We start from the raw sequence: 25,765 nt of genomic DNA on the forward strand, positions 1-25,765 counted from the left end.
TGAGATAGTACTTGGTGCACATGATTAGTGTTGGTACTAGAGCTTAAAACATACTCACTCCATTTAAAAATAGGTGTCTTAACTTTATGTAGATTTAACTAAAATACATCTAGATACATCTGTATCTAGACAAAAGTGAGACACCTACTTTTAGACGATGGAGTACTATATAATGTTATTTACCTCCATAAAGCTTCTATATAATGTTATTTTCCTCCATTTATATCCATAAGGACTAATCAATATACACCCAAAAATGAAAAAGAAACAAAGAAAAACTGCTACAAGATCGTAATAATCTCATCAAGGGCGTCTTTTACTACTAGAATATATTCAGAAATAATTGGGTGGTATAAAACTAAGATTTGTGAGCTTCAGTCTTCAATATAAGGCCCCAATAACCAAAGAAGAAAGTGTAGTTATTATAACATAATATTTGAAGCAATAGAGCAACCGAAGTTGTATAAAAAATTGTATATAATGTTGTTTGCATCCGTTCCATTCATAGTCATAAGGACTAATCAACTTGTGCCCAAAAATGACAAAGAAACAAAAAACTACTAGCATCTACTAGTGTACTACTTTATTATTATACACAAGCATAAAGAGAGAGAATTAACAAAAACCCATAGATACGCATCACGTACCCTAGCTAGCTAAACTGACACTTCATGATTAGCTAAACATTGATTAATAGTGTCGCTCAGGTTCTTATCATAGCCAAGTCTCCAATCAAGACTTGGCCACACAGCATACCTCCCCATCATCTCTTGATTAACTAGCTGATCGCAGCAATTTATAATTAGCTTAATCAAACAACTCCATTACTCTACTTGATTAATTAACTGGTGTCCATCTTCTTGGCGTTGCCGCCGATCCACTGCTTGTTCCCTGGGCTCCATTTCGGGCACTTGGGGCTGAAGTACCGGCCCTCCACCCTGCCGTCGAGGAGCTCCACCACCGGCCCCGGCCGCACGCACCGTGGCGCCTTGTACTGGTTGATCGACGCGCCTCGGCTCAGCGCGTAGTCCATCAGCTTGTCGAACGTGCCACTGGACACCACCCGGATCTCGAGGGGGCCGACGGAGCGGTCGGCGGCGCGGCACTGCCTGTACACGGTGTTCAGCGACTCCTCCACGGCGAGGCAGCAGTCCTCGTACACCGACGCCGGCACGGGCGTGGACGTGGTGGTCCCTCCATCGCGGAGCTCCCAGAAGAGCACGTAGTGGCCCGGGATGGTGCTGGCGTCGGCGTAGCTGGTGTACTCGACGAGCGAGGCGCCGAACGGGTCGAGGTGCTGCACGGCGCGGCTGACGGCGGCGTGCAGCTCCGTCTCGTCCGTCTTGTCGGCGTCGATGCTCAGCGCCACGTTCTTCCGGCGCACGAAGCTGAACATGGGCGCCGCGTTCTTGAACCCCGCGACACGCAGCACGTCGCCGACGCGGTAGCGGTACAGGCCGGAGTAGGTGGTGACGACCAGCTCGTACTCTCGACCGAGCTTCACGTCCACGAGGCCGACGAGGTCGCGGCGGTCGGGCTCGCCGCCGTTGGTCCCGGGCTGGACCGGGAGGAACTCGAAGTAGCACATTGTGGGGATCAGGGTGTAGGCGACGTCGGCGGGGTTGCAGATCGGGTTTAGGTTGAGCCCGAAGTAGCACTCGGAGGAGGCGTACATGGTGCAGGCCAGCGGGAGGCCTCCGCCGTAGTACTCCATGGTGGGGATGTACTGCGCCATGGCGCCCGTGACGATGACGTCGATGTACTTGGTGCTGGGCCAGACCCGCCGGATCACGCCCTGCCACGACGGCCTGGCGCACGCGTCCTCGATCGCGTCGGCGAGCGCCGGGTCGGCTCGGAGCACGCGCCCGACGGCGGCGCGGATGGCCGGGTCCGTGATCTCGGCGTCGAGCACGCCGGCGCGGATGTCCCGGCAGAGGCGGCGCCAGTGCTTCTCGAGGAAGTGGATGGCGCGGAGGAAGCCTGAGGCGAAGACGGCGCCGACGCGGAGCACGTCGGCGCGGTGGACGAGGCCGCAGAGCAGCTGCGCGTACATGCTCTGGTAGGCGTCCACGCAGAGGATGGCCTCGTCGGGGCTGGTGTGCACCGTGTAGGGGTCGTGCGGCCGCTCCAGGAAGTGGCGGCTCTTGTAGTAGCTGGTGAGCACGGGCCGCGCCGGCAGGCCGCCCGGCGTGCGCGACTCCGCCTTGACGAAGTAGAGGTACATGGCCTTGCCCTTGTCGAGGCCCGGCACCGCCTGGCTCATGACCGGCATCAGAAGGCCGTAGAGCTGCGATCGCCGGTCCATCTCCTCCGCGATCGCCGGCATCATCTTCCTCTCCCCACCCGACGTCCCCGAGCTGCAAGCACGCGCGGTAAAAGTTACAAACTTTTCATACGCAAGGTGTAGTGATGGATCGATGATGTATGGACGGACGTGTGTGCATACCTGGTGAGGAACTCGTAGGTGGGCTTGCCGGAGAGGATGGGCGAGGTGTCGCCGTTGGCGATGCGCATGACGTCGGGGAGGATGTCCTCGTAGGTGGTGAGCGGCGCCAGGCGGCGGAACGCGTCGTCGGCGCCGGGCACGGCGCCCGAGACGCCGATGCGGCGCAGGTACTCGGCCGGCGCGTTCTGCGCCAGGATCTCGGCCAGCACGCGGCGCTGCGTCTCCCCCGCGCACGCCGTCACGTGCTCGATGTACTCCAGGGCCTCGCGGTGCGCCTCGTCCGCCGCCGCCGCCGGGACCGCCGTCGGCGCTTCCTCCGGCATGGCACTGCTCTGGACCTGGCCCGTATCTATCGGCAAGTACACCCTTGCAGTACCGCGGCCGTGTCGTGTAGCGCGAGCGCGAGTGCGGTGCTCGTGACTTATCAGCGAGTGATAAGCGAAATGTGTGTTCGTGTGACACAAGCGCCACCCGAGCAAGGCCTTATATAGGGTGTCTGCGGGGCATCCTCGTCATTTCGTACTCCGGTGCTGGACAGCTCTAGCTGGCCCGTACGTGCAAAGTACGGTATACAAGACTTGAGAAATCGTAGCCCGGATGATCGATCGACGAGCAATTTTGTCAGTATTTGTTGCACAAAATAAAATTGTGCTCGATCTTCTTGTTCTAGTCGTATTTAAATTGAAACTTGGGCGTTTGTTTGTTCCCTCCGTGCTTTCATTCATACGGCCGGGAGAGGCGTGGTTTATATGATGAGTCACATAAATGATGTGGAGGATGCAAGTGGCAAACGGTTGGTTACATATTGCTCTAGCTACCCGGCACACCATTTGCATGATCGATATCACCCCATCAATTTTATTACGTAACAAAACTTTATTCTTCTTTTGCGAGAGGAAATTTGATGGCCTTGTCCTTTTGTCAAACTACTTATTTTGGCATATGCATATGCGTGACTTTTTTCCAGAAAATAGTTAATTGGTAAATGCTACGGGTGTTGCAGGCGATCACCTCAATAAAAAAAGTACTTCCTCCGTTTCATGAAAGTTGTGGGAGATTGTTAAAATTTAGTTGTATCTAGACATCTCGGACAACTTTCCTAGAGGGAGTTTTTCTCTCTCATCCATAATAATAATTTTTGTTAATTTATTAGAAAATTATATTAAATAAAAAATACTTATTACGGATCGGAGGGTGTACTCTGTATGATACTCCAGTGTAGCCGAAGCTTCCCGTGGCCTTGAGAATGCAGAACTCCACGATCTTGCACGTGGTGCACGGGATAAGTCCATTCTAATAAGGGAAAGTTTCTATCGTTTGAGCAATCCGATTGCCCGCAAATGCATACTTGCATGCTCAAATCAGTAGTGTGTAGTCAGTACAAGCTTCAGGGGCGCGCAGCTCAAAGTGCATTCTCCGCCATCTCAGTTTATCAACTCACTCTAGAAGCAAATGAGCAACTTAAAGTCCTCATATGGAGATTGTTAGACCAGTAGGTCCATTTGGATAAAATGAATGGCTTCATTTTTAGGAGATCTAGCCAAATCTTTTCAGTTGCAGAAGAAAGTTCGAGAAAAAAACTGTCACGATTATCCATATAGTAGCGAGACGTCATACCATGATAATAGAAAACTTCATTTAGTTTTTTCCTTTCTATTTTCACTGTAAATAGTGTTTGTGTAAATCTGTCTTAAGAATATCTTAGAGAGAATCACATGTGTACTATGTTCCTGAAATTGTGATAGTGTTGACCCGTTTATTCTTTTTCAATTTAAGAACTTACATCGTTTCTTGTAGGTGGGTCCACTTATTGGGCTGACATGTTGGCGGTGGAACACGACGGAAGTTCGAAAGCATAAACAACTGATACGTCTCCGACGTATCGATAATTTCTTATGTTCTATGCCATATTATTGATGATACCTACATGTTTTATGCACACTTTATGTCATATTCGTGCATTTTCTGGAACTAACCTATTAACAAGATGCCGAAGTGCCGATTCTTCGTTTTCTGCTGTTTTTGGTTTCAGAAATCCTAGTAACGAAATATTCTCGGAATTGGACGAAATTAAAGCCCGGGGGCCTATTTTCTCACGAAGCTTCCGGAAGTCCGAAGGAGAGACGAAGAGGGGCCACGGAGGGGCCACACCATAGGGCGGCGCGCCCCGCCTGGCCGCGCGGTGTGGGGCCCCGGTGCCGCCTCTTGACCTGCCCTTCCGCCTATATAAAGTCTCCGTGACGAAACCCCCGGTACCGAGAGCCACGATACGGAAAACCTTCCGGAGACGCCGCCGCCGCCGATCCCATCTCGGGGGATCCAGGGAGATCGCCTCCGGCACCTGCCGGAGAGGGGAATCATCTCCCGGAGGACTCTACACCGCCATGGTCGCCTCCGGAGTGATGAGTGAGTAGTCTACCCCTGGACTATGGGTCCATAGCAGTAGCTAGATGGTTATCTTCTCCTCATTGTGCTTCATTGTTGGATCTTGTGAGCTGCCTAACATGATCAAGATCATCTATCTGTAATTCTATATGTTGTGTTTGTCGGGATCCGATGGATAGAGAATACTATGTCATGTTAATTATCAAGTTATTACATATGTGTTGTTTATGATCTTGCATGCTCTCCGTTTCTAGTAGAGGCTCTGGCCAAGTTTTTACTTTTAACTCCAAGAGGGAGTATTTATGCTCGATAGTGGGTTCATGCCTGCATTGACACACGGGACGGTGACAGAAAGTTCTAAGGTTGTGTTGTCGTTGTTGCCACTAGGGATAAAACATTGATGCTATGTTCGAGGATGTAGTTATTGATTACATTACGCACCATACTTAATGCAATTGTACGTTGCTTTGCAACTTAATACTGGAGGGGGTTCGGACGATAACCTTGAAGGTGGACTTTTTAGGCATAGATGCGGTTGGATGGCGGTCTATGTACTTTGTCGTAATGCCCAATTAAATCTCACTATACTTATCATGTCATGTATGTGCATTGTTATGCCCTCTCTATTTGTCAATTGCCCGACTGTAATTTGTTCACCCAACATGCTTTTATCTTATGGGAGAGACACCTCTAGTGAACTGTGGACCCCGGTCCATTCTTTAATGCTTGAAATACAAATCTGCTGCAATACTTGTTTTACTTGTTTTCTCTGCAAACAATCATCTTCCACACAATACGGTTAATCCTTTGTTACGAGCAAGCCGGTGAGATTGACAACCTCACTATTTCGTTGGGGCAAAGTACTTTGGTTGTGTTGTGCAGGTTCCACGTTGGCGCCGGAATCTGCGGTGTTGCGCCGCACTACATCCCGCCGCCATCAACCTTCAACGTGCTTCTTGACTCCTACTGGTCCGATTAAACCTTGGTTTCTTACTGAGGGAAACTTGCCGCTGTGCGCATCACACCTTCCTCTTGGGGTTCCCAACGGACGCGTGTCGAACGAAAAGACAATACGTCAACCACGCGCATCAACAACCAATTAAGTGTTTTTTATCTCTATGGTACATGACCTACCTTGCTTACTCTCGGGATCAAAAACCCGCCCTAGCTCAGGCTCTTGCACCTAATACACACCAAAGTGCAGTAAAGTACGCTCGAGTAGCTTGCAACCCAGAGGGGAAGGAGGTAGGGAGGAACCACTCAATTGGTTTACATTATTTTCTAGGTTGACATCCTAGTCATGCGTCATCACCTAACTTCAGATTGGTTCTAAAGTGCACATTAGGACTAGGAGTCATATAAAAGGAAAAAAATAAAATATCATGTCTTATCTGGAATAGAAGAGGGGTAAAAAGCAAAGGTTTTATTGCTCTTTTCAAGGATTTGATCAAATAGTTTGGTGTTGAGTATATATGTTGGTATTCAAGAGACTATGTTAACATATTTTTGTGACAATTTCTTAGATAACTAGAAAGTTGTGGAAATTTCAAATGGTATTGGTTACCATCCAAAGGAAAATCAGGGGTATCCTTGGTGGAATAAGCCTAGATAGTTCTGATGTACTGAGTTTTTATACGAGTTTATATCATTTGAAAGCAGTCATTTTCAATAAGAAAATAAATTATAAATGGGTGCTTGTGAGGATGGGGGTGCTCAAGACGAAGACAAGGATGGTTTCTTATCTGAGCTATCTGCTAGCACCAAAGGCTTACATTGCTTCCGGAAGTAGATTTTTATCTTTTGAGATTTTCTCATGAGAAGAACAAAGAGTAAAAAAATAGTCACAATGATCTGTTTAACTTTTTGATTAATTTGTATGATTTAAGGAAGATATATAGTGATGGTTGGAGAAGTTTGTACCATGTCAAACAATCGTAGAATCCAACTTAAGAATAGCTAAATAGAGTTGGTATCTAAAAACTGGGAAGGCCTTTTTTTCCCTTCGCAATGGTGCAAAAGATTGTCAGTAACCGCTCTGATAATAACCCTTTGATTTTAAACTTAAAATGATTATGTGAAACCTTCTAGGAATTTTTGATATGAACTTTCATGGGAAAAAGAAGTTGATTTTCTAGAAAGAGTAAAAAATCTTAGTTAGTGCCAGTTAATGGAAGCAATGAATTAGGAAGTTTTATTTTGATGTTACGAATTCTGTTAAAGGCCGGGAATAAATCTAAGAGGTAACTTGCTAAGGAGGAAATAAAATTTATCTCAACTTCAGGATCTAGAGATCCTTGAATAAATTTACTTTCTATCTCAAGTTGACATGGCTTTAAGATGTAAGTTGCAAAAAGATCTAATTGGCATTTATAATACAGATGAACTATACAGGAAGAGTAGATCTAGTGAAAACTAGCTTCTAGAAGAAGATAACAATACAAAATTATTCCGTAGAGTGGAAAATGGAAACAAAAGGAAAAAATATAATTTCCAGATTTCAAAATGGAGCTAGTGAGGTGGAGGGAGACAAAAACATTCTAGATCATGCTACCCTTTATTACAAAAATATTTTTAGTCACTATGATAGTTCAACTTTTTATTTATAACCTCAATTGTGGTTGGACAAAGAATTTTTTTTATTAGAAGACAATGTGATACTTTCAGACCGTTTGAAGTGCAAGAAAAAAAATCTATTTTTTGAATGGAAAAAATAAGATTGCATGCCTGGATGGGTTGCCAGGAGAGTTTTATCAAGCTTGTTGGGAAGTGATTAAATTTAAGTTGGTTAAACTATTTGAAAATTTTCATTCTAGTAGGTTAGATATAACCATATTAAAATTTGGTATTATCTATTTAATTTCTAAGAAGAAAAGTCCATACATGATCCAATTATTTAAAACTATTAGTTTGCTAAATGTCTTTTTCAACATTTTTACTGAAGTCTTATCCACGTGTCAGTAGTGGGATATACGCCGAACCCCTGGACCTCTGCAGCGCGACTCCAGTCGTGGAGGTGTTGTCGCACAACAGAGGCAGAGGAAGAAGTAACGTGGGAGGAGAGATATTAGATATGATTCTTTCTTGATTTCTTCCCGTAAGAGTCTAGGGACAGGCATAAATAGCCCACGTACATTACTTGAGGCCTAAGGCCAGAATCCTAACAAACTTGAAAAGTACTACATAACTTGGAAACAACCACTAGAGATATGATCCTCTTAAATTAGAAGGATACAAATTGATTTTCTACTATTTGCTGCACCACTAAAGCCTTCACGTGACATTTCTCCTCTCCTCGAGAATCAGCTCGTCCTCGAGATGATAAGCTAGACAGGACTGCTAGAAATCAGTCGTTATCAGCTGCATTGTCATCATCGAGGAATGGATCCACCTCCATGATATAAAACTTCTTGCAGCGGTGACCAGGGCTGCTCGTCACAGTTGAAACATAGGCCCTAGGCTCGTCGGGTTAGCATCTCCGCCTGAGATAGTGTGCGCCTAGGATGCCTCGCTCATGCTGCAGCCAGTCCTCCTGGTGGTGGGAGAGCAGGAACAGGGAGAACGTCAAAGTCCTGAAGCAGACCATTCGTTGCTCTCACGGCTGGTTCTAGAGCTAGGGGTACCCATTTTGCCCAGCGTTCACAAGTACGCGCCAAACTCGTTGCCTCCAGTAGAGAAGTCGGCCGCCACATCTCCACATCGACTGTGATAGGCTCCTGGAGATTAGTGGTGTAAATCATAACCTGTTGGGCAGATGGTAGGCGAGGCGCACGACCAAGTAGGGCATTGAACTGCTTGTTGAAATCTGCCACCAGGCCCGTACGCTTGAGCGAGATGAGCTCACCCAGGGCGTTGCTGTGTGAAGGTGGACCAAATTGGGTGTGAACCAACTCAGTAAACTGGTGCCACGGCGGTGGGCCGTAGACATCCTTGTACTGGCCATACCACAGCTGGGCGTGGCCCACGAGATGGAAGGAGGCAATACCCACCTTCTCAGCTCCAGTTGTACGTTGTGCGTTGAAGAAGAGATCGCATCGGTTCAGCCAAGACAGCGGGTCAACCTCGCCATCGTAGGTGGGAAACTCCATCTTGAAGTAGCGTGGTGGCCTATCATCCGCCGTCTTGTTGATTGGGAGCGGCAACTGGCTGGAGGATGACAGGTTGCCATCTTTCCCAGTGCTAGGGTTACAAGGACGATGTTCACCCTTATCTATCCTAAGGATCGCCAAGTTGTGTGTGAGTGTCTGCTGATCAATGGTGCACCTATCCACCTTGACAGCGAGAGCCTTCTGATTTGCAGCAAGTTTCTTCTGATCTTCGCACATGGTGGTATGTGTGTTGCACAAAGCCAGCAAGGATTCCTGAATCTTCTCGAGCTTCTCTTCCAAGGACATGGCGACGTCGGACATGGTGGGAGGGATGGGAGGGATGGATCTGAATCTGATACCAAATTGTCACGTAGTGGGATATACGCCGAACCCCTGGAGCTCTGCAGCGCGACTCCAGCCGTGGAGGGGTTGTCGCACAACAGAGGCATAGGAAGAAGTAACGTGGGAGGAGAGATATTAGATCTGATTCTTTCTTAATTCCTTCCTGTAAGAGTCTAGGGGCAGGCATAAATAGCCCAGTACATTACTTGAGGCCTAAGGCCGGAATCCTAACAAACTTGGAAAGTACTAAATAACTTGGAAACTACCTCTAGATATATGATCCTCTTAAATTAGAAGGATACAAATTGATTGCCTACGATTTGATGCACCACTAAAGCCTTCACGTGACACCACAAGATTTGATTGGCTATTGTTTTATCTTACCAAAATACTTTTATTAAGGGTAGAAATATCATGGATGGAGTTATGTTTTTACAAGAAAATTTACATGAATCTACAATCAAGAAACAAAAATGGGTAGTTTTATTAATTGATTTTAAAAATCTTATCATAAAGTTAATTTGGGACTTCTATTTCAAAGTCTAGAATTAAGTGGGTATAACCCACTTTGTGTGGATGGATGAGGCCATTTGTCACAGGGGGCACCTTAAGTGTGAAACTTAATTGCTCAATTGGTAGGATTTTTTTTTTGCACACAAGGGAGCTAGATAGGAAGATCCTATGTGTCCAATTATTTTAAATGCAGCTCGTGATATTTTCGTGAGGATGTTGAGGATGGCTATAAATGATATAATTTGTGGATATCTCGTTTTGAAATGGTGTGTGTATTCTACAATATGCTGATGATACTATGGTTATGTTTCAAGATAATTTTGATATGACCTTAAATGTTAAGATTTTGCTTTATCTGTTTGAAAATATGGCAAGTTTGAAAATAAAAAAATTTAAATTAAAGTTATGATGGTTCTGAAAGTTACTCCCTCCGTCCCAAAATGTAAGGCGCCTAAAGATTAGTCAAAAGTCAACGTTTTTAAAGTTTGACCAAGTTTATACACAAAAATATGAACATTTACAATACTAAATCATTATCAATAGATTCACCACAAAGTATATTTTCTTAATATGTCAATTCGATATTGTAGATGTAAATATTTTTTTCCTAAATATTTGGTCGAAGTTTGTAAGGTTTGACTTTTGATCAATCCTTAGACGCCTTACATTTTGGGACGGAGGGAGTAGTGTAAAATTAGAGATCTATACTGATATTTTGCCAAACTGGTTGTTTTCCAATGAAATATTTCGGGGCTCCTGTGAGTGTCTCCAGAATAAGAATTAGTGATCTAAAGTTCATAGAATAAACAAGTTCAAAACATCTTGATGAGTGAAAATGTGGATCTATGTCTTTAGCTGGCAAAGAAATATTAATTGATGCTTCCTTGAATGGAACTTACATTTATTATATGTCCATTTTTAGGTTTCGTATTAATTTTAATGAAAGTTCATTTAAGATTCAAAGAAGGTTCTTTTAGTCAATTTACTAAAAAATATCATATGATAAAAATGGAAAGTTATGTGTAGATCAAGAGATACATGGGGTTTGGGAATTAAGAATTTGGAAAACATGAATGTAAGTTTGTAATGTAAATGGTGGTGTGGAAATTGGAGAATGATGAAGGTAAGTGGCAAGATTTAGTTCGGTCAAAATATGTTCACTGTGGACCAATAGCTTTTGTAGATCATAAACAATTTTACTATGCTTATTGGTTTGACATTTGAAAACTTAATCAACTTTATATGGATAACGGAACCATGAGGACTAGGATGGCAAATCAAACAAGCTTCTAGGATGATGCTTGGTGCACATCTCGGCCTCTAAGTAAAACTATTCACCGCTTTATGAAATTTGTAATGAATATAGAGTGTTAGTTGTTGTTCATGCTAATCTAAATTGGCATGTCTCTTATAGAAGATGGCTAAGTGAAGATAATCACAATACAATGACAAGTATGAATGATAAAATCATGACATATCCTCTTGGTTAGGGAAAAGATAAACCTTTCTGGAAATTAACAAAATAAGGGCTTTTCTTTGTGAAATTTCTTTACTCAAAATTGTAGGAATTTTTATAAAATGAAAATTTGATGATTTGTGGAAGGCTAAAGTTCCACCAGGAATCAAATTTTGTTTATGGTTGATTTGGCATGATGTTATTGCGACTAAAGATAACATGATGAAAAAAAAAGTTGGCTTGGATATTCTAAATGTACATTCTGTGATGGGTGGTGAATATTTTGTGATGAATTGTCTCCAAGCCAGCATTCTGTGATTTGGCATGATGTTACTCCACAAATATTCACCTATATGAAGAAATGAAGATGAATTGTCTCCAAGCCAACTTTTTTCATATAGCATGCAAAATTAGCCTTCCACAAATCATCAAATTTTCAACTACATCATGCAAATTTGTTCTACCAGTTCAACCCAACTTGTAACTTATATGCACGAATCACGATACAATTAAACGGTGTAGGAGTTGACTGAGCACGAACTTAGTCCTCAGCTGGTGAAAACTAGCAAATCCCTAAAAAAAACATAGCCATTGCTACTCATCATGTGCGCAAGTAGCAAGTAGGGCAGTAAAATTTAGTGCAAACAATAGTTCACGGTCGTTGCACGTTTAAAAATATACATTGCTCTCAGTGCCATGCCCTACTGAATCCGCACCATCTGAACTGTCGCAACTACGCGCGCACTCAAGCAAAGGTTTTTGCACCATTTCTCGATCAATCGGTTGGTGAAAACGTGCAACCTCGTGCTTGCTAGCAGGAAACACGCGAGACGACATCAACCGGAGATATGCACGGACGACGCACCGGCCTGGGGAGGCGGCCTTAGGGTGCACGAGCCGCCGCCGCTGCGGCCGCGGATGTTGCCGGCCGATTCGTCGGCAACAGTACGAGTTCCCGGCGAAAGCAACTTGGTAGTCGTCCGTCCCCAGCCCGGCCGCGCCCGCATCACCTCCTTGTTACAGCTAATTACACATCTGAAGCAGCTAGCATGACATCCGATTTCTTTGTCGTATCTGCAAATCAGTGGATTAACGATGAACTAATTTATGTGCATCGGTCGACACCCAACTTCGTGCTCACGGAAGCATTGTAGTCTTTGGGAGGATCCATTTTGTAACTCCAGTAGATCGCCTTTTGTTGGAGATGGTTGCATGCTCAGGCGAAACGATGCTAACGATGGACAGGTGGAGACGACAAACGTGTGTCGTCGATGCGACGATGCTTAATCGTCTGCGTGCCCATGTGGCCATGTCCCTGTGTCGTCCCTTCATCCTGCTTCCAGCCAAACATTGAAGAAAGCTGATATGAAGCATCAAACTACCTTTCCCAATAAGTGAAGAAAGCAGTTACGAAATATCATCTTCCTCTGCCCTAACAGAAACCTATGCGAATGCCAATCACGACTCTGCATGCTTCCACTCTAAGCTTGGGAACCGTAGCACCCATTCATCTTTGAATCAGCAAACCACATTCCATCTTGTCAGTAGATTATTATTTTTCACTTACCCCTTGCGAATCTCGAATGGAAATGATCCAATCTATGCAAGACTCTTTTAGATAATTGGAAGAAAGAAATTATATACAATTTCATATTATTTTACCAAGTTTATGAGAACACAACTGCCAACAAGAGATAGTACTTGTTCATTCCACCTACTAAGCCCTTTTTAAGCAATCATCGACTTGTTTCCATTCGGTATTTGTGAGTCTCATGTAATATATCCGAATATCCAAACACATAATTGCAAATTGGTCAGGCTCACAACACTTAAGAGTTAGGAATAAAGAGCGGCCGCATCATGGGCCTCCTAGAAACAAAACAATTTAATCTTGTGGATGTTTATTTTGAGTCCTAAAAAAACTGCTCGAAAACTGATAAAATTAGTTTCAGGTTTCTAGCCTTTTCAAGATCATGTTTCATACTAAGAATTGTATTGTCCGGTACCAAAGAATAGATAGACCCCCATTCACAATATGCATAACTACCCCTTATTTTCGCCATCAATCTTTGCGCGTTCAATCATGATAGCTACGGCACTATGGATCAAAGAACGCCACTCCTCAAAGGAACCTTTCACTATCATTTTCACTATCATAGTTTATTGCAAAAAAAACTATTCTCACATCATCATAGAAATTCTCAAAGCCAATTTTTAATATCACCCTACTTATTTTTTTGGTGCAATTCGTGGATCGTTTTATGAATGATAACAACACAATCTAGAATTTTTTTTGCTTGTATGAATTTAATTCGTGTGGGTCACACAACATGGCCATCCACCAAGTTAAGCTTAACAATTGCAGTTTTGTAAATATTTTGAATCTAACAGTTAAGAAGAAAGATGGATCTGTATTGTTGAATCCTTTTTCTTTATTAATTTTAAGTAATAAAATTGTCTCAAGAAATTTAGGCCAAACCATTCGAGTTCTCCAGCATGAAGATATCCGTATGAGGACCTATTTAATAACAACCCAAAAAATCTGATAAATCTCAGCTTGAAAACCATCCGAATTCTAACATGTGTGCAAAATCATAAGGCCACTTTGGTAATTCTATGGCACGCTTGTAGGTGTGCCATGTGGTAGGCTGGTAGCTAACCACCCCACACGCATACTATTGCGCAAGAGTACGGCAAAACTTGAGAAATCTTAGTATAGCTAAACACTGGGCGATAGAGCTACAAAACAATGCACAAGCATTACCAAAAGGACATACACTCATCTTCGTCCTGATCTGAAGAGAACAAACATAGAAGAAAGCATATTGTAAACACCGTCCCGTTCTTCCCAAACCTAGGAGAAAGCATGCAAATCTGAACCAAACATAGGAAGAATCTACAGGAATGCACAAGTATATTAGTATAAAAAACACCTTAATCATCTAAGCTACTCCCTTCGTTTAAAAATAGATGTTTTATTTTAATCTAGATGCGGATCGATGTACCTAGATGCATTTTAGTTAGTGATACATTCTTGTCAAGATAAAGTTGAGATACATATTTCTAGAGGGAACTAGTACTTCCGTTCCCATGTGGCCATGTGACCATGTGTGTGCCGTATGTCCCTTACACATGCCGCTTTGAACCAAACATAGAATAAAGCTTAGACGAAACAAGAACCTGCCCTGCCCAAAACAGAGAAGAATGTAGGTACGATCGAGATATCATCTTCCTCTACGCAAACAGAGACCAATAGGAAGGCGAAACACACTGCGTATTTTTCCATTCCAAGATGGAGTGACGTGCATTGGCAGTCCTTCCGTGCAGCAACTCAAACCAGACACCCAATTTCTCACGGTGCAGTTATGGGTGTGGCATGCATGTAGGAGAGTTTTTTTTCACACAGGAATGGAAACATACTCCTTCGCCTATTGCGAATGCGAAAAATGCTCACGATGTTTCCATTCCAAGCTGGAGTAGACAGGTGTACCATGAATTGCACAGCACCGTATGTGTGTGTGCCCCAAAACATATACTCAATTCAGTGTAAGATGTTTTAGGTAATTTTAAAATACACTAGATACAAACCAAAGTGTGTGAACCTACACATAAAAGTAGACTAGATATAAACTAAAGTGGATGAACCAAACAAAATGCTTCAACGTCTTACATTTGCAAACGGAGGGAGTAGTGCGTTTGGTAGGTTCCATGCTCTATACCAACCCTCCAGGGACACGAAGCGGACCTATATGATGGTTGCCTGCGAGGCCTTTGTATTGTACGGCTCTCACGATGACTAAAGCAACTCCGAGCCAGGTCCGCTAAGAACAATTGAATTGGTTGTTTTCGCGGATCCACCATCTTCTCGCCCAAAATCGATAGCGCGGTGTCCCCTTAGAGCCACGGATGGAGATGGTGTGAGCTTGTGCTGCTGCGAATTTGCGGCGGGACGAATTCGGTCGCTGCCTGTGAAATTTCGCCCCTCTATTTAGGTGTTCCATTGTGACCATCAAATCCAAATCCACAATTTCCCCCTTGGAGCTCCTCCAAATCAAAATTCAAGGAGATGGCGCAGGAGCTTCCTTACCAATTAGGTCCTCCAGCTTGACGACATCGAATGTCGACGGCCTACTTCTCCATCGAGCACAGTTTTGGTGTTCCTGACTTCTTCTCCGTCAAGCACGTCAATGGCGTATTGCCTTCTTCTTGAATGAGCACGGCGATGGCGGTTCTACCGGCTTTTCCCTCGAGCACGGTGATGGCGGTCCTGCCAGATTCTCCCTCTACTAGGCCTCCATATTGAATGTTGTTCCTCTATATGTAAGAAACTCTACTACTTCATGTTGTACCTTAGATATGTAAGCATGTGCTTGATGTGTGTAGTTCTGATGAAGGATTGCTTTCACGAATCCCAAGTCAATCCCATTGAGGAGGTTGGAGTTGGGTTTATTTCTTTGGCATGGAGCTCGGGTCAATTGGTTTGGATCAAAGGTTCATCATATTATAAGAGAATTTCATCACCATGATGATGAAATTCTCTTATAATAGAGCGCGGTGCCATCTGGCCACCGGCCATGGCGCAATTTTTTGCCGGTAAGGAATGTAATATGGCATATAAATAACTGCCGCCCCTGTTTGCCTCTCGGAATTCCCACCCACCAGTAAAAATTGTTGGGCAGACGACCACTGCTTGTGTCGTCCAAAAAATCTGGAGGATAAGGGAAGGCTTTTTTTGATATAGGGAAGCATGAGTGATGTGCATCATCGAATCTAAAATAATTTGTGTGCAGTGTACCAAATACAGAGAAGGCAGTTGCCCACCCCATACAACTAATAAATTCATGAGCTACCAAACAAAATAATGAACATGATTTGAACCACTTTTTAAACAAAATATTTAGTCCCATAAAACGCCAAAATTGCTGAAGCCTACCAAACACTCCCACATTGGAGCAGATAAGCATCGCCCTGCTCTTCCCTAAACAGAGAAGCAAGCTGATACCAGAAACTATCATCCTCTACCCAAACAGAGCCAATGCCAATCCGAAACACGCTGCCTCTATGTTTCTGTTCCAAGCTAGAGAGCCGTAGCTACATCCAGACAAACCACCCTGACTAATTTCTCACAGCACAAGTAAAGTTTACATTGTTTGGTGTCGATTTGTTGGTATTCTACATGTCTGATATTTTTCTTCCACATAATTGATCAAACTCGTTCACATCGTTTGATTTTACAAATAAAAAAACTTATACGCGCTACATTCTAGCAAGGAAGGAGTATGCCAGCATGTGAGTTTATACATTTCAGTAACGAACCCCAATGCACGGAAAAAGAACAGGAGGCAATATGTCGCGCGCGTAGCCAGCTCCACGAAACTGCGAGAGGGTAAGCAAGCCCTTGAAGCAATACATATCTTCTTTTGATGCAGGTTAGTTTAGGCAAATCTCCTCGATCAATAGTCATTAGTCAATGCTTCGCGCGGCTTCTCTGTCCCCCATAACCACGCATTAGGAGGGCGATAGTGGTCACTTAATCCAGCTTAAGCTCACCTGTCTCCAATTTAGTAGTAGTCGTACGTAGAGTACCATTTTTCTTTGCTTATCTTGCAATCCCAAGGTCGTTCTGTGTGTATTTGTAATTCTAGTTCCAAGTGTCATGCATGTGCGTGTGAGTATCCTATAGGTTTTGGTCCTTTGTCGCATCCTAGCCTGTCCGTTTCATATCTGACATTCAGGAGAAAGATATCGATATCTAGCTAGACCATAGGAATTTCCGGTACAGCCAAATTGCAGAGAATTACAAATCCTTTTCAGTCGCGGGAAACGAAACAATTGTCACCAAACAAGCGCTGTAGCATCAATCAGTCAACTAATTAGCGTGGTCAGAACTCAGAATAAAGCGCCGGACATCAACAGCGGAGGCGGTCGCCGCTCTGACTTGCGACGATGCCGCACGCACATAATGACAGCGACCAGTTACAAAAAGAAAAAGAATGACGGCGGTCAATCAGTTTAGTCGGTGTCTCCATGAGGCACTAGCTCTTACTTCAGTGGGTCGATCAAGTGGTAAAAAGGAAATTGCGAAATGATGCTCCACCATGATCTGATCGGAATCGCATTTTATCTGCTCCCCCGTTTTACAAATCGTTGAAGTGCATGGGAACTTTTGGTTGAAAGAAACGTGCACGGCCCACGGATCACCCCGATTAGTGGCTGACTCGGACATGGTCCAGCCACCCGTCACTGGTGTTTCCCGTACCACTTCTAGCTAGCTGGGCTCGGCCGCCATTATCTGGTCTGCCTTTTTCGTCGTACGGATTTGTGGGCAGGAATCGGTTAAAAATGCTAGCATTATACACTACTAGTAAGTAAATTCGCAAAAAAAAATGCACTACTAGTAAGTACTACTTGAAGGGGTAAGTTTTCCCGTTCCTTCTTTTTTTAGACCATAAAAATCCATATGAAGCCCTGTATACCCTCGTATAGATATACTACTGTACTTAATGTTCCTACCAGCCGATGTTGACCGACGAAATATTTTACCTACGGGCATTTCAGTTTTCAGCGTACACCGTTCGTATGACTACTGAACATTATAGATTTAAAAGAATCGTATGAACTACTTTAAAGCTTGTACTTATATCTTTTTTATTCACTTTTAATCATTGTACCCCTAGTTACGAAGAGATCATGCCCCTTCATGTGTTTGAGTTCACCAAAGTCTGAAAGATGGGGGACACCGAAGCAAAAGTGATAGCATTGCCTAGCTAGCTTGCATCTTGCTGATGAGATGGAGTGAGTGCAGTGTAGATATTTCACCTTCGGACAACAGTTTGTCGATTCTCCAGATCTCACCTGGCCGGTCAAGCAGCTTGATTCTTCATATCTCGTCCTTTTTTCTTCTTCACATTCCGATCGAGTCTCCGATTTCGTTGATTCTCGCACAACGAGACAGGATTCGAAGCTCTTGACGCCCACTAAATCTCACTAGTAGCTCATTATTTAAGTAAGCACCAGATATTATACTACGCGGGAACGTCAAACTACTGCTTAATTTTTTTAAAAAGGAATTTGCCCGTACGCCTGATCTACTTTCGCATGCATCCGGCGGGGCGGCATGATTACTAACACCTTTCTTGCAAATCTTGACTAATGAAACTGGGAGCTATAATATGCACCTTTCATGGAAAGAGAAAGTTATCAGCTAGCAAATCCTGCTTTTTGTCCTACCGATCTCGATCCCATTAGATCATACTAGGGATTATTATGGATCCCCGGTGTATATGTCTTGCACGTATTGCCAACATAATGTAAGTCATATATTAGTAAAAGTGTATACCATCATAAACGTTCCATGTTATATTTATAATGGTACTAGTTGAATGCCCATGCGTTGCTACGGCTCCCTAAGTTTGGTGTACCACGGTGCAAATCTGAAAATTTGTAAACACTTGATCACCATATGATGACCACTTTAACAAAATTTCATGTACACACCAAATTACGCACCTGCTTCCCTAGAATAGCCAACAATGGAGTAAGAAACTTGATCTACTTGTTCAAATAGGATTTTGCTGAGCCAACTTCACCAGCGAATGCATTTCCATTTATATCAGACAACAAAGCTTCCTTGGATTTTTTCAGGTTCTGTTTACGGAATTGCAAAATGCAGTAGCCATTGCACATTATCACATTGCATCTCCAATCTTGGATGCAGACTCGAGAACCCAAAATATGCTCATGTTTCTAGGACTGAACTAAGGAAATTAAAATAAGGACGAACGACCAAAATATGCAGCATACCAACATTTTCCAAATGAATTCATCTCTGATGATAAAACTTTACCCACACGCATACAGTAACATTGCATTTATGCAAGTGAAGATACACTTGCAAGATTTCAAGATCACATAATAAAGCATTCATGGAAAATGCAATGAAAGTAAAACATTTAGTCGCCTAAATTTTCACCTCATTCATTTTCCGGAAAATGAGATCAGGACACGATCCTACAAGTGGGAGTTCAGTGCCATCTCCTACACTATATCAAGCTTGCAATGCAGCTTGCGTAGTTGTACACAACTTCCAATTTATTTTGCTGGAATTGACATTTCTAAATGCAAGATATCAGCAAGGGTTGCATGACTGACCTCATCAATGTAACTATGTAAGACATGTTGCTTGAAATTTGAGTGTTGTGGATATGTTCCCTCTCGAGAGACTTGAGACCAATGTACCATCTACACAATTCATGATAATGATCTCTTGGCGGAAAACACATCTTGCAGCATCCATCACCCTCTTGTCCATACTGTCATAGGAGAAAAAATCTCTTGATCATCTCTGCTCTCGTGTATCAGATGAATGTGAATGTTCATCTAAACCTGATTTGTTTGTTCTAGTAATGTAACTTGTCACCCATGAATGAGGATGAGGACACCTTCTAATGCCGGGTCATAGCCCAACGGATCTTATTCTGCTCACGCTGCCTATGGTGTGCAGCCTTCACTCGCTGAAGTTTGTCTGCACCCAGAAATCTGTTGAGCTATTGGAGGCAGTTGCGAATGGAAAATAGTTGTCTAAAGTGCCCATTGTTGGACTGCAGCTAGGATCCAGCGGCATTCATCTTTGGTCGTCCATGCATCTATCTGAACCAGAAGAACAAACCGCCCACTGATCCATTGTTCCTTTTGATGGGAAGTTTGGCACTATATATTGTCATGTGCACTCATTTTATTTTTTAGCCTCTATATTCTCTTGCAAATATGAAGACAAATAGTTTGACAGTGCAATCAAGCCTTCCAAATTCACATGGCAGTGAATTAAAATGCTTTGTAAAATATTTCTTGAACAAAACAATACATTAATCAGAAAAAACAAGCCAGTCACCATGCTACTTTGAACATATCAATGCTTGATCAATCTAGATTTAAGAGATATGTAAGACATAAACTTTTTTCTCACCTAAGTGGTAGCATGTCACAAACGGCAAGCGGAAACTGCTGACATTTCTAGCTAGCCATAGGGGTCGGAAGTGCATGAGCACATAGCATCAAGAACGGGATAGGAGAACCCTGCAAGTTTCAGCTATCCCCTTGAACAATCATAGAAGACAACAATCAGGTAGATAAGGATAAGTCATGAAGGCGCACACTTTAGCCATCATTTGAATCGAACCAAGAACATACTCAAGTAGAATAATCACACTGTGCACACTGGTGGAAAAAGGGCCTTTGGTCGCGGTTCGCAACTGCCATTAGTCGCGGTTGCGCAACCGCGACCAAATAAGCGCGACTAAAGCCCCCCCCTTTAGTCGCGGTTTCTTACGAACCGCGACTAAAGGCCCATCCACGTGGGCGCCAGGCGACCGTCGGGGCGGAGGACCTTTAGTCGCGGTTCTTCTGGCCAACCGCGACTAAAGGCCGCCGCAGGTTTATGGTTTTAGGCCCCCCCTAAACCTGCCCCCCCCTAAACCTGTTTTCTGTTTAATTTGTATTGTTTTATTTCTTTTGTGCTTTATTGTAATTTTGAAGGAGTTTCACATATTCTACGGTACTACATACATGCATATGAATGTACAATTTCAAACAAATTTGAAATTAGAACCAAAAAGAATTCAAGAGGAATATACAATATATATTCAATATCATCGGATGACCATATACAAGTTTGAACAAGTTTCCATACAATTTAATGCATGTATAGTTCTACGTCCTCGTAATGGTGTTCTCCTTTAGGATCGAGGACTTCCCTCCTGAACCATCCAGCTAGTTCCTCTTGAAGTGGTCGGAAGCGAGCTTCTGGACTAAGCATCATCCGGAGGTTATTCCTCTCAGCATTGGTATCACTCGGAACGCGCTCAGAGGTGTATCTCCGGATCATCTCACAGACATAGTATCCACATAGATTGGTCCCCGGTGACTGAATATCGCCACCATTCTTAGCCTTTGACCGCATGAAATGTAGCTCTTTTTTGAATTCACCGACCTTTGTATCTGAGAACCGTCTCCAAACCCTACGAGGCAAAGAAAATTAAATGAACAAGAGAGTTATTAGTTAATTAGTTGAAGCTTAATTAGGAAATGAACGAAATAGGCTGATCGATATAGAGCGCATATGAATGAAAACAATTACTTTTGAATCATTTTTCTCATGTCGGCCCAAAGCGCCGGATCCATATTCAGAGAGTCGTGGATGAGACATTCTGATTTGTCAATTTTAATTACTAGCGTAATCCAGTGGAACCCGCGGACACGATACATGCACAGTACGTCATGCATAACTCATCGATTAGCCGGCCACATACCATGCATGGAGTAAACAAAAGAGAATGTGCTCAAGACATAAACACCCACCCAAAATGGTAAGGAAATAGAATATCACTTTTGAGTTCCTGCTTTGTAAGAAACTGCCACAGAGTCCGCCTCCACGTCGGTGGGGTGATGTTGTAACGTATATCCATTAACGATGTGTGGGTCAATGAACCCAACATCATGGATGTTCCTTACTCTGCATTCCTTAATCTTCAATCTGCATGTATAATAGCGGACACAACAATATAGTTAGGACATATATATTGTGCGGGCAATATGAACGAGATGGGGTAGAAATAAATCACTTACGTAACGTAGCAACTGATGATAGATTTGTCGAGCTCGCGCAGATTGAAAAGCTTGAACAATTCACTCAGATGAATTTGTACAGAGTAATGTTTGAAGTGATGCTCATATCCAACTTCCGCATAAATATATTCTTTGACGTTTTTATTTTTTATGTAACCCTTGTACCATTTCAGCAGACCTTTCATTTGTGGAGGTAGATCCTCTTCCTGCGCAGGCTCGACGAGAGGTCCATTCTTCACATATGTAAGTACTACCTCCTTCACTGGCGCCTCATCAAGGCCTAACAGTTCACGAAGAGTAATACCTAAGTTGGCCGCTTGTTCTCTAGCACTCGGTACAGTCAATCCCTGTGCTGCCGCAGCTTCTATGATATCGGGGGCATCCGGACCAGCGGCTGTCACTATAAGCGGGGCAATCGATTGTTTACTTTGTTCCCCGAGCTGGGCAACTCGTTTCCCGCTTTTTTTACTTTCTAATTCCGCTTTCTCGGCCTCCTCTTTCTTCTCCTTGAACATGCGTGCCTGATTACGAAGTTCACGTGCATAGTCGTCAGGCAGATTCTTCGCGGCTTGGGACGGTGTGCTCAAAAATGACTTAGCCCACTTCTTTTGCTCATCGGAAAATACCGGCTTGGGCTCGGGCTCTCTTTTCTTCTTGCAGTCCGCCTTCCATTTCTCATAATCGCGAGTCGCGGCCGCGTCGACTTCCTCGGCAGTACGTTCCCAAGGCCTCGTGGGGAGAGGCTTCAGTGATGGCTCCGGTACCTTTGTGGTCTTAGGTACATAAGGGTCCGGGTTGATAGTCCAGGACCGCTCTCGCTTCTTCGCCGGAGGTGGATTGGGGGCGGCGTTCGCTTACCCGCCCGGGCGGACCGGGGGCGGCGGCTGCTTACCCGCCGGAGGTGAACTGGGAGGCGGCGTCGGCTCACGTGAAGGAGGTGTAGGTGAAGCACCACCACCACCACCACCACCGCCACCGCCATCACCACCGTAGGGGGGTGGACTTGTTGGCGCCTCGCCTGGAAACTTGATAAACTTCTTTTGCCATAGAATGAACTGGCGCTTGACATCTCCAAGTCTTCTCGCCCCTTCAGGTGTAGCAATATCAATGTCCAGGTCCTCAAACCCTTGGACTATGTCCTCCACCGTGACACGAGCATAGCCATCTTGAATGAGGTTGTTGTGGTGGAGTGCTCCAGGTAAACATGGTAAAGCACTGCCGATGGCTACCTTCATGGACATGTTCCTGATAGGATAATACAGATGACATTCTTTCATCATCTTTATATCGTCCACGGGGTAGCGAGGAGGCTCCGGTGCAGTAATTTCCACCACCAGAGGCTCCGGTGCAGTAATTTCGATCGTCGGTGCACCAGCCGGTGGGGCCTCCGTGGAAGCCACGCTGCTTCTCTGCTGCTGGCTTCCGAGATCCAATGGATGATCTTCATGCTGCGCCCGAGCTGCATCTCTTTCGGCTACTAGTACACTCAAGGTTTTCTTCATCACATCCATTTCCGATTCCAACCGCGCCACAACATCTGCTTCCCGATCCATCTTTCTCTTACGGCTTCTGTAACCGTACGGGTCATCGTTCTGGGGGAACCCTATTTTCAACGGAATGTGCCCCATGCCTCGTACACGTCCTCCGTGTTCAGGATTCCCGAGGGCTTTTGTTCAAATTCCTCTTCTTTGTGCTCATCCCACACACGGACACCAGGTCTGCCCCACAACTGTAAAAGTTCATCAACTAATGGCCTTAGGTACACATCGATGTCGTTGCCGGGTTGCTTCGGACCTTGGATGAGCACCGGCATCATAATGAACTTCCGCTTCATGCACAACCAAGGAGGAAGGTTGTAGATGCATAGAGTCACGGGCCAGGTGCTATGGCTGGAGCTCGCTCGCCAAAAGGATTCATGCCATCCGTACTTAGACCAAATCTTATGTTCCTTGCGTCGGCTGCAAAATCTTTGAACTCTCTGTCGATCTTTCTCCATTGCGTTCCATCTCGCGGGGTGTCTCAACTCCCCGTCCGACTTACGGTCCTCTTTGTGCCATCGCAACAACTTGGCATGCTCTTTGTTCCCGAACGGACGTTTCAACCGTGGTATTATAGGAGCATACCACATCACCTTGGCGGGAACCCTCTTCCTGGGTTTCCGGCCCTCAACATCGTCACCGGGGTCATCGCCTCCGATCTTATAACGCAATGCTGTGCATACCGGGCATTCATTCAAATTCTCGTATTCACCGCGGTAGAGGATGCGATCGTTGATGCATGCATGTATCTTCAGAACCTCTAAACCTAGAGGGCGAGACAACCTTCTTTGCTTCGTACGTATCGGCGGGCAACTCGTTATTCTTTGGAAACATATTCTTCAACATTTTCAGCAAGTTTTCAAATGCCGAGTCAGCTACACCTGCACTGTGCCTTCCATTTCAGCAAATCCGAGTGTGCAGCCCAGCTTTTTCGGACCATCATCGCATCCGGGGTACAGCGCCTTTCTGTGATCCTCTAACATGCGATCCAAATTCTCCCTCTCCTTTTCAGTTTCGCAGCGTCTCCGTGCATCAGCAATGGTCCGGCCAAGATCATCAACGGGCTCATCACGTGCCTCTTCTTCACCTTCCCCTTCACCTTCCCCTTCACCTTCAGCATCCTCCATGAAAGTATCACCGAAATGAGCAAGATAGCTTTCATCGATGAAATCATCCCCTTCTTCATCTTCTTCCATTATAACCCCTATTTCTCCATGCTTGGTCCAACAATTATAGCTTGGCATGAAACCGTGCCGAAGCAGGTGCATGTGAACATCTCTTGAGGAAGAGTAACCCTTCCGATTCTTACGGTTAACACATGGACAGATAACAAAACCCCCCGCTTGTTCGCATTAGCCACTACGAGGAAATCTTTCAAACCCGTAGTGAACTCGCCGGAGAGTCGGTTACCGTACATCCATTGCCGATTCATCTTCATTATTATAATATAAAATATATAATTAACCATCATGCATTTGTTAAACTAACTAGCTACAAACAATATAAATTAAACAATGAACTACACACATGCATTATTTTATCAATGACACATGAAAGGTTCAAGTTGCTAACCGCGATCGAGGAGGAAAAAATAAATAAGGAAGCTCAAGTGTGGCTCCAACGCTTCATATCATGTTTGTCTCATGCTCTTGGGGCATTTTTATCAAACACCTTGTATGCATAAGAGGAACCAAAAGCAAACCTACACCCCCTTGTGAAGCTTGTGAAGAGAAGTGGCACCAAATGGCTAAGTGAGATGAGGCCCTTTTATAGGGATGGCCTTTAGTCCCGGTTGGCCTGGCCAACCGCGACTAAAGGCCTTCGAGCCAGGCCTGAGGACCTTTAGTCGCGGTTGGCCAACCGCGACTAAAGCCCCTCCCGTCCATCAGCTGGCCAGCAAGCGCGCTGGGCCCAGCTCTTTAGTCGCGGTTCGCCACCCGAACCGCAACTAAAGACCCCATTAGTCGCGGTTCCTATATTTTGGCGACTAATGGGGCTGGACGGAAGGCCATTTTTCTACCAGTGGCACGACGCAGTCCATTGGCAACCTCTTGTGCATGCACTTACCGTAGTAGTGATTTAGAAGAAGCCATGTATAATTATGCAAATATATCAGTTATCAAAAAGATCCCTTGATAGTCGGGTAGCTATGTGCTAAAGAAAATCAACTAACAAAAAATCTTCAATATCCACAACCAATTTATTTCATTCAGCTCTGTTATCGGCTTTAAAGGATGCTGGCTGGTGACCTTGAGATTTTCCAGCTGCTACTTTAATGATTCAGATGACTGTCAAACTATAATCGTCTCCGGAGTAGGAAAACAGCTAAGTTACCATTACCTTCCACCGGCTCCTCTGCCCTGTAGCTGATGTGTGG

The 25,765-nt window shown here is 44.3% G+C and overlaps 1 protein-coding gene across 1 annotated transcript; it reads right to left on the reverse strand.

Annotated features, from left to right (window-relative positions):
- Positions 1 to 841: 841 nt before the first annotated feature.
- LOC124648517 (probable indole-3-acetic acid-amido synthetase GH3.4) lies at positions 842 to 2,769 on the reverse strand. The gene is made up of 2 exons (XM_047188269.1): positions 2,447 to 2,769; positions 842 to 2,357 (listed from the first exon to the last, which is right to left on the reverse strand). The coding sequence occupies exons 1-2, from the start codon at positions 2,767 to 2,769 to the stop codon at positions 842 to 844; spliced, it is 1,839 nt and encodes a 612-aa protein (XP_047044225.1).
- Positions 2,770 to 25,765: the final 22,996 nt, after the last annotated feature.

This window comes from Lolium rigidum, chromosome 4 (genome assembly GCF_022539505.1).
Source record: "Lolium rigidum isolate FL_2022 chromosome 4, APGP_CSIRO_Lrig_0.1, whole genome shotgun sequence".
In the NCBI taxonomy this organism is placed as follows: domain Eukaryota; kingdom Viridiplantae; phylum Streptophyta; class Magnoliopsida; order Poales; family Poaceae; genus Lolium; species Lolium rigidum.

Coding starts and splice junctions, on each gene's coding strand:
- LOC124648517 (XM_047188269.1), bottom strand. CDS start 2,769: ATGCCGGAGGAAGCGCCGACGGCGGTCCCGGCGGCGGCGGCGGACGAG. Junction 2,358..2,446: donor ACCTACGAGTTCCTCACCAG/GTATGCACACAC, acceptor GCGTGCTTGCAG/CTCGGGGACGTCGGGTGGGG.